The 18,572-nt window shown below is 38.3% G+C and overlaps 2 protein-coding genes across 7 annotated transcripts in view; both read right to left on the reverse strand.

Moving 5' to 3' along the window:
• Tll2 (tolloid like 2) overlaps positions 1-5,561 on the reverse strand; it is a 132,267-nt gene extending 126,706 nt beyond the window's left edge. For both annotated transcript variants that reach the window (XM_087185044.1, XM_004838977.4), the window contains exon 1: positions 995-5,561. In XM_087185044.1, the coding sequence (XP_087041170.1) occupies positions 995-1,307 (313 nt within the window). In that variant the 5' untranslated portion in view covers positions 1,308-5,561. The remainder of the gene's footprint in view (positions 1-994) is intronic.
• Positions 5,562-5,704: 143 nt separating this feature from the next.
• Tm9sf3 (transmembrane 9 superfamily member 3) overlaps positions 5,705-18,572 on the reverse strand; it is a 78,502-nt gene continuing 65,634 nt past the window's right edge. For 4 of the 5 annotated variants that reach the window (XM_004838577.4, XM_021253130.2, XM_087185046.1 and 1 more), the window contains 4 exons: positions 15,036-15,182; positions 14,135-14,218; positions 13,955-14,031; positions 5,705-10,269 (listed from right to left, as the gene is read on the reverse strand). In XM_004838577.4, coding sequence (XP_004838634.1) covers positions 10,202-10,269; positions 13,955-14,031; positions 14,135-14,218; positions 15,036-15,182 — 376 coding nt within the window. In that variant the 3' untranslated portion in view covers positions 5,705-10,201. Of the gene's footprint in view, positions 10,270-13,954; positions 14,049-14,134; positions 14,219-15,035; positions 15,183-18,572 lie in introns of all 5 variants that reach the window. The other variant, XM_021253131.2, reaches the window with a different exon arrangement.

Here is an 18,572-nt window from a genome sequence, read left to right on the forward strand (position 1 = left end):
AGCAGGCTGTCCCTCTGAGCATGGAAACCTTGCTCTTGCCCCGTTCTGATCATTTCTGCTGGCTTCTCAGTGAAACTGGCTAGACAAAGCCCAGAGACAAACATCACCACAGTGAGCTGGTCACCGGGCAGAACAGGCGGTGCAGTCCTCTAAATCCACATCTCCCGGGGAACTAGAGTATCCCTCTGTCCCAGCTGGGAACTTTGAAACCTGCGCTTCGGTCCCTCTGGGACTGACGCAGCGAGGATTTCGGCTCTGAAGCAGCTGCCCCGGACCCCAGAGCCAGTTGGTAGCTCAGGGCAAGCAGGAGCTGCAGTGCCCAGGCCACAATTTGCGCCCAAAAGGCCCGCGCGTGCCGGAGCATCGTTTCCTGGTGGGATTAGAGCACCTGCCGACTTCCATCTCCACCCGTCCAGGGCGACCGCCAGGCCAGGACTACGCTGGGGGACTACGGGGAAGTCTGCGGCAAGTCTAGTTCAGTGTGTGCTCCCTAGTAATCTCCTTTCCTTCTCCCTGCTGTAAAGCTTTTCTGTCCTTCTTAAAATCTCCTAGAAAGAGTAACTACAAATCTTGGGAAACTTTGCGCGGAACTTACAAATGCCGTGAAATCGGAGTCAGCAGCTCCATGTGAGCCTGGCTGCGCCGCACCCAGCCCGATCCTCCGCTCCAGTCCGTGGCGTCTGGCGGAGCCGACCCGGGTGACGGGTGGTGCCACCCTCGGGTCCCCCTCCGCTCTCGGGCCCCCCACCCCCAGGCCCTTCGGGAACGCTCGCTCAGCTGCCACCCGGACACGCCGCTAACCTGGGCCCGGGGCATCCGGGGCTGGGGTGGCATTTAAGCAACGCCTCGGGGGTACTGTTTTCCCGGGGAGCCGGGGGCATCTCAGCGGAAGGGGAAGACTCGCCCCACAGAGCGCAGCGAAGGCTGGCCCACCACTCATTTGCATTTCAAAGACAAACTTCTGCCGGACTTCCCCGGAGGCGCTGGCACCTACCGGCTTTGCACGGGTCGTGGTACCGCTCCGAGTGCAGGTCCGCGCCCTCCTCGCCTCCCAGAGTCGCGTAGTCCAGGCCAACATCTGCTCCCTCCTTGAGCAACCCGGCGCCGCGGGGCAGCGCGCACAGCAGCAGTACCAGGGGCGGCAGCAGCGGGAAAACCAGGGCCCAGGGCTCAGTGGTCCTGGGCATGGTGGCACGGGGTCGACCAGACAGGGACGGTGCACAGGGTCGGCTGGCGGCAGTGGCTAGGTGGTCACGCTCGGCTGCCGGGCGAGGCTCGCAAAGAGCAGGCAGAGGGCGGCGCGCCATTCGCGTCGAGGCACCGGAGCCGCCGCTCTGAGCGACTCGCCAGGCTGCCGGGCTGCGGCTGCTGCGACGGTGGCGTTGGTGAAGCGGTGGCCGCCCCGCCCCGCCCCTCTCCACCGGGGCTGGACCGCACGGCCTTCGCCCCGGGGCCCCACACGGCCAATCACTCGCGCGCCGGAGGCGAGGCCCCTCCTCTTCCCGGCACCTCTGCGCCTTCGGAGGAAGGGAGCGAGGTGAGGGAACCCCGCGAGGGCCGGGGGCCGCAGCGGTGTGGGGGTGGGGGGTGGGGGGCGGTGGCGGTGGCTCCCACCAGCCCAAGGCCAGCGCCTGGCCTGGCACTACCTCAGCCCCTGACTTCGGAACACTGCTTCCAAAGATCGAGGCCAGGCTTCCCGCCTTGTTTTATTCTCGTAACTCACTTTACAACTCCCCAGTGCACACGTGGACTGAGGCAGGAGCAGGACCAGCAGTCGGGCGCGAGCGGTCCGCGTCACTACCAACTCGCTTTGGGCTTTCGGACAATCGCTTCTCTGCAGCGATGAACTGATTGTCTCTCATGGCCCTTTTGGCGCAGGAAAAAAAAAATCGAGGATTTATGATTCTGACTCTCTCAATTCTCAACATCCCCTCGTCCAGCCATGAAGGCCGCCCAGGGCAGCACCCACTCAACCCAGGGGAGTGAACAGTGATTTGTAAGGAAAAACGATTCAAAATAATAGATTTCCCTTGTAGGTGCCCCATCCTTTAGTCAAACAGCCTAAGAGCTTCCTACAAGCAACAAGATGGACAAATGGAACAGCCGTAGTGTTTTTTGTGTACAATTACAGGCATGTTTTATCAAGCCCCTCACCGTTAACTGAATGGAATGAAAATCACCATTTCCTGAAATCTGGCTATTTTTTTTTCCTACCAATAAAAAACGCATGCCCAAATAATTTAGAAGAATAATCAAAAGCTATTGAAACCCACTTTTATGCTGTACCTTAAATGTAAAAATTGTCAGAACTGAGCCATTTTGATAGACATAAGTATTATTACTGTGAAGCTTTCCAAAGATCTTTTTCTATAAGAAAAATTGCCCTAATCAAGAAGTACAACACATCAGTGTGTATGTGCTGAGCTTTCTAGCATCAGAATTTTTAAAAATTGAAATTGCAAAGAGAAAATGGGCTGATCTTGTTTTTTACATGGTTTCACAGCCTCTAATTATGTAACAGTTAACAGGAGGCCCAGAGCTAGTTTTACACAGTACTCTGAATTTCTTACATTATGGTATATTTTTTGTTACATAGGACAGTGGTGGCAAACCTACAGAACATGTGCTGTTTTTAAGACAAAAGACGTTAATGTATGGTTTTTCTTTCTAAATAAAACCTCAGTATTCGGGTTTAATTGTAGTGTTCGAACCTTGTGATAAATAAGTGGATTTTGGGTTGCAGACTGGGCACTCATCCCTAAAAGGTTCGCCTGACTTATAATTCCTTAACTAGAATAATGATTCCAAGAAAGAAATAGAGTTGACCCTGACTCTCCTATCATTTGAGTTCTCATCAAATGGGTGCATAGAGGGTGGAGCTAGATTGAACAATGTCTGGTTAGGAACTAGGTTTTGGGATGGAGCGGGGAGTGGATGCCACCAAATGGTAGGGAAGGCCAAGTGGCCGCTAAACAGGCAATAGGTGTGGGAAGAGGTTGGATGGCATTTCTGCCTGAAAGCTGGAAGGGGTCAAACCAATCACCACAGTTCTCTACATTCACCCCAGTGAAGGTCACCACCTGTTAGTAGACAAGTCCACAAAGTCAACATCTAAAAGCCCTTCCAAACTTCTGTGACACTTCCAGGTCTCCAGATGGCACTAGGCAAACAGCCAACTGGCTTCCTCATTAACAGGGAATCCCTCTGAAAAGTAGACATTAGAGGTCACCTCTTATGCATGCCCTAAGGTTGTGAGCTTTTATTGCCTCTGATCCTCAGGCTGTAACTGCTAGGTCTTTTCATCAATACCCTTTGTTCAAATATTTTGAAGACTGTTGTTTCATAAGTGATCTGCAGTTTTATGTCAGAAGGCCTAGACACTACTCCCTCTATCAAACAACAGCAACAAAATATTTACATTGTTAGAAAGGTTAGGAATAACTGAAGAGGGATAATCAATGTTTTCCTCATCAGTTCTGTAGCTCCTGATTTTATTCATCATTTTTATAGTAAACTCTAATCTGGATTCAAATAATTTTTAAATATATTTTTAAATAAAATCCCATGGGGAAACTGACTACTCTTCCGAAAACTGCAGCAGACCTCTCCGGCCAACTCCAATTTTGAACCACCATAGGTTTCATTCGACCTTTCCTTCCCTTCAGTTGACCTTCAGGATTAAGTCCTGATTTTGGTAGCTAAGAATGAGTGGCCAGTTAAAACTTCTCCCTACAACCATTTCCATCAAAATTTGAAACTCTGTCACCTTAAGCATGCAAATTTCAAAATAAAAATCATTTTAAATAAATAATCTTAAATACCTTTGTAGAATTGTTTTCACTTGTCCCAATGTAGGCCTATCTCTTTTTTAAATGTTATATTGTAGATTATTATAATACTCACTTTGAAAAGCTGGCTGGACAATAGAATTCCTTCTGCCCTTAGTTTTCCAACCAAATAAAAAGTGCTCATTAGAGAGATCAGACAGAATCACAATTTTGTACTGTCTAGTAGGAATTGCCAAGTATAGGTGCTGAGGCAACTAATAAAATTAGGGGGTGAAAAGAACCAAGGAGATTGATAAGGATCTCAAAAACTAGTTAAAAAGTAGTTAAAAATGAAAAAAGGTACAAACATGGAGAAATTAACCACTAATTTCAATGTAGAATAAAAATAATTTTTTCATTTGTAAAAGGCACTGATATTCAATGTAACTTTACATATATTATCTGCCTATCAGGTTGGAGAGATGATACCTCCATTTTATAGTTACAAATAACAAGACAACAGGGCCCTATATGATTTCTTTTGGGCTAAAAATAGAAGCCACTTTAGCTCCCTTAGTTCCTTGTCTACCCTTCCAGCTTCACAGGATGATTGTAAAGTTAACACATGTGATTGTAAACACATGTGAAACACATGTAAAGTTAACACGTTAACACATGCTCTGAAAAAGTATTAAGTGCTAACTACATAAAGGCAATGTATTATCAATCAGGAGAATGAAAGACAGAGGTACTGAGATCTGAGTGTAGGATTTGGAGTGTGGATACACAGTGATCAAAGTATTTAAATTTTTAAAAAATTTAAATGAGTAAAAAAATACATTGTCATTAACTTCCCTCAAAATACTCCCCTCCTTATAAACACTTATCCTGGCACTTTCTGAAGCAGTTCTAGAAATTCTTTAGGTGTTACCAAAAATGCAGTGAGGACTGGACTGGGGATTTAGCTCAGTGGCACCGCGCCTGCCTTGCAAATGCAAGGTCCTGAGTTCAATCCCTGATACAAAAAAAAAAAAGCAGTGAATGCTGCTGCTGAGTGCCATACAATTGTAGTATGTCCTCTACCTTATTTACCGGATCTGGCACCGTGTGACTTCTCTCACTCTTCCCCCAAAATCAAATGATTATCAAAGGCAAATGTTTTGAATCACTTCAGGACACCAAGGCAGCCACAACAGTGCAACTAAAGACACTAATGAAAGAGGACTCCAGAACTGCTTCAGAAAGTGGCAAAAATGATGAGAAGTGTTTAAAGTGAGGTGAAGTATTTTGAGGAGGATTAATGGCAATGAATCATTTACTGTAACAAAAATTTTTTTAAAAAGTTACATTCATGGGCTGGGGATTTAGCTCTGTGGTTTCACCACCTGCTGCACAAGCACAAGGACCTGAATTCAATCCCTGGTACCAAAAAAAAAAATTACATTCACCATTTTTGACCTCATAAAGAAAAGTCAAAAGAATGGTGATAATGTAAAACCATTTTTTAAAAAAGACCAATCTTGTTCATTGTACCATTCTTTCAACCATTCTGTACATTAAATTTTTCTCCAAAATACAAATTTGCCAGGGAAAATCAAACTTTAAATTTTAAACCCTTCATTTCAGATGTCAGCAAACTGCAGCCCAGGAGCTGCTTTTTTTTCACTTAAATTAGAATCTAGTCACATTCACTAATTTATGTACTGATTACCATGGTTGCTTTGTGGTACAATGCCAGAGTAGCTGCAACAGAGACTGGGTAGTCCTCAATGCCTATTTACTATCTGGTTCTTCACAATTGTTGACCCCTGCTTTACTTAACTGTGAAAGTAATCTCTTCACATGTATGTCTATAATAAGGGTCATTCCTTATGCTTGATTCACCTGTTTCCAAAAAAAAAAAAAAAAAAAAAAAGAAATAAAGCATCCAAGGGAAATACATTTAACTTTTTATTACTTTTTAAAAATCCATCTCCAGATAAATTAAACAGACTAGATTAGAACCTCAGTTGTATTTGATACATTATATACTGGATTTCTATTACTAAAAAGGCAGTTGGAATATGGCCTTCACAAATCAAGGGTGTATACAAAATGGAAGTGATCATCAGGCAGTTAACTGTTTCCTTCCAATTCTGTTGACTGTCCATGCTCTGTGGGGATTTATAGGTTCAAGTTTAACACAGATGAAAAGACGAAGTGGGACTGCTTTTCCAAGAATGTTGTTGTCCTTCAAATAAAATTGCATGAATTTTCTTCCTTGCCTTAAGCTCTTAATGTTTATAACCTTCAAATGACCTAAACTGAAGAACTGGGGTTCATACACTATACTTTTGTCAATTTTATTACAGGCCTAGTTCACTAATGCTTCATTATAAGCAGCTTTCACAGCAGTTTCCATTTCCTAAGAGTGGAACAAGAATTTCATTTTATTTTTGTGTTTGTACATACCTATCAACAGCTCAAATAAGAATGTTAAACTAGATCCAACTTTTAGGAAATGCTCATATAAGAGAAACTAGAGTTATTTCTCACACTTAATTTAAATCTTACAAAATTTCTGCAGGTATATGTTAACTTTCCGATCTACACTATTTGTAAATCTGGTCTATATCTGTATACTCTTCCAAAAAATCTTCCTAAATTTCCACATCTCTGTTTTAATACAGTACCTTGATTGCTAAAACACAGCTTCATAACCATTGAATTTTAATGACAATATAAACCATTAATGAATGTTTTCACACATCACTATTCCTATTTATATGTTCCAATAAATTGACAGAATAAAGCACAAAAATACACTGCAACCTAAACCCAAACCCCTCCAAAAACTGCAGTGTATTTTTACAAATAGGCTCTTCTCTCTAGAATTCATTTACAGAAGCCCTTCAGTATGTAGCTTTCCTGAACAAATTACATTAATATACTTTTTCTTTTTTACATTTGTAAAAATTCAGGAAATTTTAAAAAAACATTTACTTCCAAGACATTTGGCATAAACTAGTTAATAAACATTTAGGAAACAAATGCTCTATCAAAATGAATACAATTTGTGGATAAACCCTAAATAAAGTGGCATTTGGAAGAACTGGAATTTGCAGCAACCACTATGAGGGTTTATTCATTCTCAGTGGGAAACACCCAGCACACTATTGACTAGGTTCAGGTATCACAATATACTGAATTCTAAGAGTATGGGGTTTGATTTATGGGTTAGCCCAATAAAATCTAGGCGCCCAACACGATATATGAAAGAATACTTTATTACTTTCCCCCAGCCATTACATTTCTATTTTACCTTCTCTTATACTAGGATATGTGTATTAACAGTGTCAACATCTAATGTAGCTAAATTTCAGGAGAAGCATGCTTAAAGCTACATAAAGCTTATCTTTAGTTTTTAATAGTATTCAAAGTGTCAGTTGAGTTGAGCACATGTTAGCAAATAGAAGAGATCGGTGGCATTAATAGAGTAGAAAAACCCCATCCTTCAATTAACTTTAAAAATATTCTATTTTACTATTCTACAACTGACAGCTAGGGAGCTAAACCATTTGTGAGCTACATCTTCTTTAAGACATATATACTTACTTCACCACCCAAGAAAGCCAAAAACCACAAGTGCTTTTCTAAAAGACTTTCAAGGTGATTTAATGTTCCTAATATATTTGGAAATTAGAAAATTATTTTTTACTGCAGATTCAAATAACTTCAAAGCTTCAAATAGAGCTCAACTCAGTAAAAAAGTTGGTGTATCTGCAAACAGCTAAATCTCTTCTTTAGTACATGTGCTGCCGAAGCGAGCACTAAACCATTTCTTTAAAACCCTTATATCTTACCTACAAGATTTATATCATAAGAAAAAAACTGCATTAAGACAAGTGTGCTCTATAGTTGATATTCCATCAGATAAACTATATATTATGTTAAAAGTACTTTATGTTTAAAAGTTATATGATATAAGCAATTAAATATCAACCTTTAAGTTTCTTGTAAGATCATAAAGGCAGGTGAAAACAAAGAGAAAAAATTTTGGAAGAATGAGATTATATTTAACATTCAGTCTTGAAGAAGAGGATCTACCCATGGCTTCTCATCAAATCTGTCTGTTCTGGGGCTGGGGATTTAGCTCAGTGGTGCTGCCGCCTGCCTCGCAAGTGCAAAGTCCTGAGTTCGATCCCCAGTACCAAAAAAAAAAATTTGTTGGGCCAGGGATTTAGCTCAGTGGTTCCAGCGCCTGCCTTGCAAGTGCAAGGTCCTGAGTTCGATCCCCAGTGCCAAAAAAAATTTGTTCAGATTTGTAAACTATACTTAAGTGGTAAGAAATCAAAGTTTAACTCTTTATATGTCACAATGTATGAGATGGAGCCTATAATTTTATAGAAACATTTTGTGATAACATTTTATGTAACTATTAATGGCATGATTTTCACATTAAGGTTTAATAGAGATGATTTGAGTCTTTCTAAAAATGCCAATATACAGTAGCTTTAGGAGGTCATTTGCATAATAAACTATTAAACTAGAAACTCAATGGTTCTAGGAAAACTTCACATTATGGAGAGCTGCGGAAAACATATATTCAAAATTAAAATCATTTCTTTTTAAAAACTGTAACCGTAAGTTGGGCATAGAGTACATGCTGTATAAGCCCAGCACTTTGGGAGGCTGAGGCAGGAGGATCCCAAGTTTGAGCCCAGCCCAGGCAATTTAGTGAGACCCTGTCCCAAAATAAAAAAGGACTCAGAAGTAGCTCAGTGTAAAAGGTCCTAGGTTCATTCTCTAGTACGACTCAAAAAAGGAAGGAAGGTAGAAAGGAAGGAAGGAGGGAAGAGGAGGGGAGGGGAGGGAAGAGGGTGGGGAAGGAGACAGGAAGAGAGGGAAGGAGAGAAAACAGTATTTGTTCACCCAATAGTAAGCTAGCCACTCATACCACATCCGATTTTACATGTTATACCGATCAGATTTTGTGCCACGATTTCATTCAAAGGGCTTATCATTCATTTTATGACTACACTCAATAGTCTAAATTATTTGGCAAATTTGGAAATTTTAAGGGGGGGGTCCTCTGTATTAGAAAAGCGTATTTTACAGTATATTATACAAAAATAACCAGCATTTAATATTGCTTTTTGAACAGGTATCTTCAAATTGCAAACACATCTATTTCCACAAAACAATTTGGTCAGGAAATTTTATTTTAACATTCTAAAGCAGTAATGCTTTAGATGTTACTTAAGTGTCCCAGACAGGATTAACAAAATTAATGTTTCTAAATTACAAATTTAGCTCCTGTAGGAGTTTCAGAAAAGAAACAGAAGAAACCCCCCCCCCCAAAAGAAGTATGACACACACATTTGAAGAAACCCCAATGTTTCATGCAATGGTAGGCAAGATATAAAAAGCCACCCAAATTCACACATTTCTACACCAATCATCATCAGAAAAAAGTACTCCTCAGTCAATCTGTACATCCAAATGCATTTGGGAATCTACACCTACATTACATTATTTAATGTTATATACATTTATTATCCATCCCCCCCCTTGTTTTTAATAATGTCTTATGTAACACCTTTATTCAAACCCAAAAATGATGTAAGACTAACTCTGGGGAAAAATGATAATTACTGTAGACATTCAGTTAAAATGTAGTTTATCTAAATTTCAAAATGTTTAATAAAAGCAAGTATCTTCTCCATTTAACTTTTTTTGCTTTCTAACTGTAGAGTAAATTGCATTGTAGAGAGTACACCTCTATCTTCAGACTCTATCTTCTTTGGATGGAATTAAGATATAAATGGATAATTATAAGACAAACAAATGGGAAGTTCGTCCAACTAAGATGACAGCAGATATATTACATGCAGAATTAATATTTAAAAAAGGATGCAGTTGAGTTAAAAAAAAAAACGGTCAAAAAGAACCCAGACTTAATATATAAAAATGTCCCACAACAGATCGACAATGGCTGTAAAAATAAAGAGGAAAAAAGTCATCTTTCTGGAACATCATTTTTCAGTAACATAGAAACACTAAGTGCCAGGAAGATTTCTATTCATGTAAAATTTTAGCATCCAAGTTTCCCTCTATTTATTTTATTGGAACAAATGCTTTAAATAAACAATTTGTCCTCTTCACTGAAGAGAGCTGGTCTATTTCATCTTTAATGAGCTAGTTTTAGGGAAGATTAGCCATGTACTGTAGTAATGCCTACTGCATAAATCCAAGCATTTGCTGTGAACAGTTGGAGAAAGCAGTCAGTAAGAACCTAGGATCAATGGAAATAGATGTTACTTTAAGTCATCCATGAAAGAGACATCCACAAAGTACCCAGTGTTAAGCCCAAATCTCTTCTTGCGCTTTTTGTTGTGCGAGTTCCACCCCTTTGAAAGAGAAACTGATCCGAAGTTCCAGGTTTTCTTGGGTATCTAGTCAATTTTCACATTAGTATAGATTTTTCGGACAAAGGCACTTGTTCCCATATAACCAATTGCTCCTACAAAGAGAAAATAAGAAATCTGAAATAAATATAAAACCATATCCATCATTCACAAACATTAAATACTATCTGGTCTAGAAAGTTACTTTTTTTCAAGATTATCTTTACATTAGCATTCTCTTTGAACTTACTTATTAAAATTGTATCATTCGTTTTGCAAAGTATCTGTTACTGTTATGCACCAAGTTTGACATAATGCAATTTGGTTCTAAATCAAATAGCCAATTATTAGTTGTACAATGAGTAACTATGGAATTAAAATACATCTCTTATGAAAGCAAGACTAATTTGGTAATGACAAAACTTTGCTAAATGAAAAACATACCTTATCTGACTTAATAAGCACATATTACTCTAGGTCATTAATGCAGTATCAACATATGTTCCCTAATAAGAAGGGATGAGGGATACTCTCAGAGAAGAGAAAACCATGTCCCACTGACTTCTGCAAATACATACAGAAATACTTTCTGATATCTTTTTTTATGTTTAAGTCACAGAAGCTGTGTGATTGGCAGAAAGGATAATAGGTATTTGGAAATAGATAAGTAGATAGGGAGTTTTTAAAATGTTTTTAATAATGAGCCTCAAATATTAAGGAATTACATTTATCTTTTAGAGAGATACACACTGAAATACTTGCAGTTGAAATGATACAAAATCTAACATTAATGTCCAAACAAGGGGGAGGGGGTAAAATGGGGATACAGACTGGCCATGAGTCTATTATCACCACACTGGGGGCTGGGAACATGGAGTCTCACTATATATATATATCAGTATCTCTCATTCTGTAAATATTTGAAATTTTCCTATAATTAAATACTAAAATTACAAACTATCAAAATGCCAAAGCAAACCTACTTTCAATTATTTTTGCAAGTACTAGACATATCTCTTAAAATATGAACTAAGATTATACTTTAAAATACTGCCTTGCAAGCACAAGGTCCCAAGTTCGATCCCTGATACCAAAAAAAAAAAATACTGATAATGCATTTTAAAATAGTTATATTACAGTTCTTTTAAAGGTAAGAGAAAAAAATCATTCAATTTTATAAAAATAAACCTGGATTCTTATAAAAATTTAATACAACCAAAAATTTAACTGGTAAAATATAGCACAAATCCAACAACCAAATCCAATTTTCTGGATTTACATTGTTCTTTTTCAAGCAGAAATTTACACAAAATCAAAACAGCATCAACCCAGAGAATCATGTTTTCTAATTTACGAATTCCTCAAGAATAAACTTAAAAAATATGACTTATAGAAAGATAATATTGCATATATTCTATAAACGCAGGAATAACAGATGCATGTAATTTCCTTAAAAGTGCTATGCTTCTAACATATAGACCAGAATAATCCATGTATTTTCCACATTGTCATTTATTTTTTTCTACATTAAAAAAAATCAGCAAATATTTTATTACTGACTTAAACATTTTAATCAACAAAGCTGATGGATATGCATAATTTTATATTATGATAACACTTTAGTCAGTTTCAGTCTGAACATTATCTCCTCCACCCCCCAAACAGACTAGCTGTGAACTATATCAACCCATTAAAAGATAAATATTAGGATACCACCAGAGTGACTGGTAACTATAAATGTACCAAGATTTCAGACAGCAATATAAAATTTCAATGGGAAAAGTACTAAAAAAAAATTAGCTGGATTCTTCCACTTTCTTTCTAAATGTTAAGATGTTACTTTTCTAGATTTTCCTAGATTACATACAGAAAGTCAAGTCCAGAAAAAAATGTTCACTCTCTGCATAATGATATAATTCTACACCTCACTTAATAGTAGTGATAATCAAGAACGATCTCAGATGAAAGAGTCCAGTGAGTAATACTGTGAAGGAAGCATGGCCAGTAACACTAAAGGAACATCTGATTGCCTGAGGATAAGATGTTTCCACACAATTCAACTCTGTTTTAACCTTTCATCCCATATTCATTTTTCCCTCAAAGTTGGTTAACTAATTACCATAGACAATGCTTATAGCAATAGCATTACGGTCACAGCAGTCATAATGACTATAATATACAGAAATATCTTCCCTTACAGCTTGTGGTATTAGTTTCATTACTTTACATTCAACCTCATCCATGTGTACACACATGATCATGGACATGGTGCATATGAACTGAACAGACTTTCAATGGAGGATTAAAGCAATATTGGTACCCCAAAGATCTGCATGAATGTCATACACAGATCCAGTCTTTCACAAAATTATTATATCTTCTCCATTCTATTGCCCAACCTATAGCTAAAAGTAGAAGGGTGTTATTTTTGTTGTTATTTGTTTGTTTGAAATGTCCATGGCAAATTAACATAAAAAGGAGGAAGGTCCGAAATATTCACTCTCTGGAAATGTAGCCATAGTGATTAGTCTCATTTATCAAATAAAACAGTGATTAGTCTCATTTACTGAATGAAACAGTAAATGAGTTTTCCTTAAAGTAGCTCTGTCTAGACTTAGTGTTGTGAAATTGTTCTGCAGATGATACAAGGTATAGAACCCCACAGTGACCGCAGAAAACAGCTGCAATCCCTGAGCAAAAGAAACCCAAGGATATTTAGCTCTCATCAGTTAACAGCAGCAGCCACCACTCACTGGGCATCTGCCATCAGCCCAAGGTTTAGATCATTACATTCAATCACAGAATTCTCTGCACAATCCTGTGAGGAAGGTTTTCTTCTACGCTATGAATGGATGGAGACAGCTGAGGAAGAAACTATTGTAATTGGCTATTAAGTGGGGATACCAGAATTCCTACCTAGGGCTGTCTGAACCCAGAAGTATGAGTTCTTCCCATTCTTCAGAGTCTCTCCTATGTAACTGGTTCCCTCTTAGCAACTAACAGTCCAAGTACTATTTTCTACATATGACATGGTTTCCGTCAACCTCTCAATTCTGCAAGACATGCTCATTTTATAGATGAGAAATAAGACAGAGGTTAACGTGACTTCTATAGCCAAAAAAAAGGTGAAGAGCAACATGGAGATCTGAAATTCAGGTCTTTTGGGCTCTGAAGTTCATACCCTTCCCATTTATACCAGACATGCTGTTTTTATTTTATAGTTATTGCACAAATGCCAGGACTCCTACTGTATGGTGACAACTGTTTCTGCTTCCTTCTAATGAAAGATTATGCTGCATCAATAAAATAGTAGTATTATTCTCATTTTACAGAGGCTTGGAGAATTAGGGCAACTGGATCAAGGCGCAGAATATACATATGGCACAGTCAGAGCTTAAGCCCAGTCTGTAGAACCCCAGGCATGCACAAGTAGTCACTTAGTAAACTATGCTGACACTAGTATCTCCATCGACAGTCCAAGAAACTCCCCAACAGAAATCATTCAGGGAACACCTAAACCTGCTGACATCATGATCTTCACCAATGAATTCAAGCTTAAAATAATATCAATTCTCAATATGGATGAAAAACTAAATGTAGTATGTGCCATGAAGAATCAGTAGAACAGAAATTAATAAGGTGATATATTAGGTATTGAGAGTCAACAGACTAAAAGCAGAATCTTAAATTTATTTTGATATTTCTGACAATATAACAGAATGGAATTTCTTAATTTCCACTTACTGCATTTTTTTCTGAGACACTCAGATTTACTTATGCTTTAAGAATTTCAGAACTTACCACACATTATCCCCAAGGCTGTGCTAAATACCGCCATATATCCAAAGTAAAATGATGTTTGAAATAAGCCATACATCCTGCAATCAAGAAATAACTGAACTTACTTTCAACATAAAGTATTTAAAGAACAATTAATTGTTTCCTAAACTTAAAAAAGAGGAAAAAAATGTCTCTACTTACTTTGTTTTGAAAAAATAGTAGTAAAAGGAATACATGTAAACATAGATTGCAGTTGATGCAGCAGAGAGAAAACTTGTCCATTGCCTGGGGAAGAGGTGGAAAGAACTCCTGAATAAATGGCACTAAAGCAAGGATTTTAAAACAAAGAATTTTACAAAATTCCTTTAAAAAATTCTGTATATTTAAAAACAAATATTTGTACTTGGTGCTTAGATATATCAACTAGGAGACAACCTAAGAATTAGGAGAGAGCTTGAATTTTGTTACATTCCCTATTATAAGTGACTTTAAATAAACCATTTCCTTTTTCATTTTAGTCTTGTTTAAAATTGAAAGATGCTTCTTCATAAAACTCTTGCCACATCAAACATCTTGCAAAAATATTTCTAACATTAGCACAAAAATACCTGATACTATACATCAATCTTCATCATTTCTGTAACTTAAAAAAAAAAATTGCTATACTATCTTTTTCTTTTCTTTTTCTTTTTTTTGGCTTTGTTTTGTTATTTTGGTACCGGGGATCGAACTTGGGTCCTTGTGCTTGTGAGGCAGGCGGCGAAACCACTGAGCTAAATCCCCGGCCCTCTTTTTCTTTTCTTTTTGGCAGTACAGGGATCGAACCTAGGGCCTCATGCTTACCACTGAGCTACATCTCCATCCCCTGTCATTTTGAGACAGTTTTGTTAAGTTGCCAAGCTAGGCTTGAACTTGCTATCTTTCTGCCTCATCCTCCTGGGTAGCTGGGATTACAGGCATGTGCCACAATGCCCTGGTTCTATATTTTATTTTAAGTAGTAAAATTTCTAACCAGACCCTTTCCTTTGCTCAACAGACTCCCAAGAGACTCTTACTATAAAATGTATGGTACTGGAGGCTCTGCCCACAGGTAAGCACTTACCACCTATAATCTTCTGCATTTAGCAGGAAGTATGTGCACACGATGGTCACGCAGACGGTCACAATGCACAGGATGACCAGCACCAACATCATGAAGCCATAGACATAATAGATCTTATATGCCCAGAAAGATGTGAAGATGAAATACCTAGACAATGTAGTAAAGACAAAGGTTTCTAGTCTTCATTTTTTTATTTTTTGAGACAGAGTCTCAATATGTACAGACTGGCCTTAAGCTTACTATGCAGCCCAGGCTGGCCTCAAACCCATGGCAATTGTCCTGCCTCTGCCTCTCAAGAGTGCTGGAATTACAGGTGTGCTGGAATTACAGGTGTGCTGGAATTACTGGCTCTATTCTTCTTTCTTGAAGCTTACTCTGTTCTCATATATTAGTTCTCACCTTTAATCTCACAAATCTCAGTATTTTTCTTTTAAGTAATTTCCAATACTTTCTTTAAACCATTTCTCATTTATTAAATCCTCAAAAATTCTCTCAAAAATGTTGTCATAATTTTTCAAGAATAGATTCATTAGGGCATTCATCTCTAAACAAACTGAATAAACAGAAGTTTGACACAGTAAAATAAAGAAAAGAACAAATGAATACAGCTAAAAATATGCATTTGTAAAATAAAGCCAATTTTTTCATTTTTGTAGATATTAGTAAAGCAATATATTTTATATTATCTAAAACATCCTACTAAATAGAAAAATACATTTAATAAAGTAATATGTAAAATTACAGAAAGGAAAATAAAGTCTAAGGAAGATTTACACTGTCTTCAGAAGACTGGAAAAGGGCAGTCAGATTTCTCATTAAGTGAAAGACTTTAAATACCCAAATCATCACTAAATCTGAACAGGCCCTTAGTGTCTCTCTGTCCCTCTATTCTTTGGGTTTTCTCTTCTGTTTGTTAGTTTGTTTATTCATCATTCATTCTTTCAACAAATATTTACAGACCCCCTACCATATGCCAACCAGGAAAGCAGAAAGAATAGAACTGTGAAGACAACATCTCTACCCTCAAGGAGATTATTGACTAGTGGGGAATGGGGAAAGACAGACTCAGACAAGGCATGGTGAGGCAGGGGAACCCAGAATGATCCAGGTACAGGAATAACAGAACAGCAAAAGCAAAGGTGTCTGTAAATAAAGGAATTGATTGCATTTTGAAAAACTCAAAGAATTCAAAATAGCTAGAAGTTTAAATGAAGGGACAAGAAGTAAAAGAATAGATAGGATCATTTCCAGTATCATGAAGGTTTCTCTTGATCATATTATGCAGTTGGGACCTCATGATGATGAAAGTGAGAAGTTGTTAGCAAAAAAGTGACATGAGCAGACTGACAGGTTAAAAAATATCATTTGGCTGCCAGGAGGAAAATGTCTTTGAGGGTGTTCGAAAGAGGAGACTTTAAAGAGCGAGCAGAAAAGCTATCAAATGGAACAGAGTACCTGAGAAAGCAGGAAGAGACATGATCCAGAAGTACTGGGGACAGGGGTAGGAGGGAGAAAATAGTGAGGGGTCAAGTCAGGGTGAGAAGACAAAGATGTAGTAACAGCTTGAAGTACTAAAATAGTTCCTAGACTGTCTTTATAATACCACAAGTTAGAGTGACATGAAATCCCCACAAGGTACCACCTAACGTTCACAGCATACTTGTAGATAATAGGTGACAACCATATCTATTTATGTCAGTTGTACTTGTTAGAGTAGACAATATTGGATTTGGATCTTAAATGCTCCCCAAAGTTCGTGTTTTTAAGGCTTGGTTGCCAGCCTGTGGCACTACTGGGAGGTGATGAAACCTTCAGGTGGTAGGGCCTACTAAAAGGAAGTTAGGTTATTGAGGATATGCCCTTCAAGGGGATATTGGGACCCTGGTTGGCCAGTCAGCCAGCCTTGCCCCTACACTACTTTGCTTCCTTACTGCATGAGGTGAACAGGTTTCCTCTGCCATCAACCATGGATTGAAATCTCTGAACCCATGAATCAAAATAAACTTTTCCTCCTTATAAGCAGATTTACCTTAGATATTTGTCATGGTGATGGAAAGCTAACTTATACAGACAATTAATTATTACATAAACCAATACATGAGAGCAAAAAGGATGTGTGGTTGCTATAATAATTCTACTGAATGCTTTGGAAAGATTCAATAAGGACAGTTACTAAGAAGAAAAAAGCTATAAAATTAAGTGTAAGATGGCTATAGAAGACTGAGAAAAATGAATCAGTCTTAAAGGACTCTGTACTTAGAATGCTTCAGATAGATCTTAATAGTCTTGTTCTTTTCAAAAGGCTGGGAAACACCTAAGTTTTTTAAATGAATATTAAAGAAAAATGGTAGATACTCCAACATAGATACAAATCAAAGAGAAGACTTTGGCTCTATATTTTAAAACATTTAAAAGTCAGTGAATGGGCCGGGGATTTAGCTCAGTGGTTTCGCCGCCTGCTGCGCAAGCGCAAGGACCCAAGTTCGATCCCTGGTACCAAAAAAAAAAAGAGAAGTAAAAGTCAGTGAATGATGTATTTAGTTATTTTAAAATAAATGTATATATTTTTTAACACTTCTGTTAGATGAACCAACCTTTTCAATTAACCAGCTACCAACCCAATCTTGTCTGTTACAGAGGCTTCCACCACATTGGAGAGAATCAGGAGTGGGGCATCAGGAAATGTGTAAAGGTATTTAAGGTTATCAGAAGGACTAGAATTTAGTGGGGAGGAGTCAGGGGTATATAATTATAGTATTTGAGAAAGTCCCATACAAAGAACTACCTTGCCTAAAACACTATTCCTATTACGGAATACTGAACCACAGGCAGAGAAAAGAAAGGCTTGTACTTTGCAATAGTGGTGAAGGATGCAGATATGAAGCATGTAAGTGGGCACACAATACACACTTCCCAGTATAGGCCTCTAGGGAAGGAACCTAGGAATGACTACATTAAAAAAAAGTCAGGATATAGGGTGACTAGTAGATAACGGTTTACCTAATTCCTTGGATTCTTAGAAATATTTAAACAAATACAATAAAACACAGTAATTCCTTATACTATACATGTAATCAAAAGCTGGTCTACCAACTTTCTGCCTTGGATGCTTTGATTTTTTATATCTGTTAAATGAGAGAAGTCTAGAATATAACAAAACATACACATTTCACCTAAAAATTTGAGAACAGGGCAGACAACCACCTTTAGAGAGCCTACGGAGACCCCTTTTTGGAAGCTATGGAATTAACAAACTGTTAGATCCTGCTATGGTTTGAGTATAGACTGAATGTTCCCAAGGATCTTAAAAGTCATGGTTGCCAGAGTGGCACTGTTGGGTGGTGGTGGAATCTTTGGGAGCTGGGGTCTAGTAGTTGGTCCTTAGATCACTTGGGCCACACCCCTGAAAGCGACTATGGGATGCCAGTTTCTCTCTGACTTCCTGTTTGGTGATGTAAGCTCTTATACAAACATTCTCATCATGGTGTACTACCACCATCCACCATCCTTACCTGAGGCTAAACCAATGGATCTGCC

This window comes from Heterocephalus glaber, unplaced genomic scaffold, assembly GCF_053883595.1.
Source record: "Heterocephalus glaber isolate CG9 unplaced genomic scaffold, H.glaber_assembly_v1.0 deba00001497, whole genome shotgun sequence".
Classification (NCBI taxonomy): Eukaryota; Metazoa; Chordata; class Mammalia; order Rodentia; family Bathyergidae; genus Heterocephalus; species Heterocephalus glaber.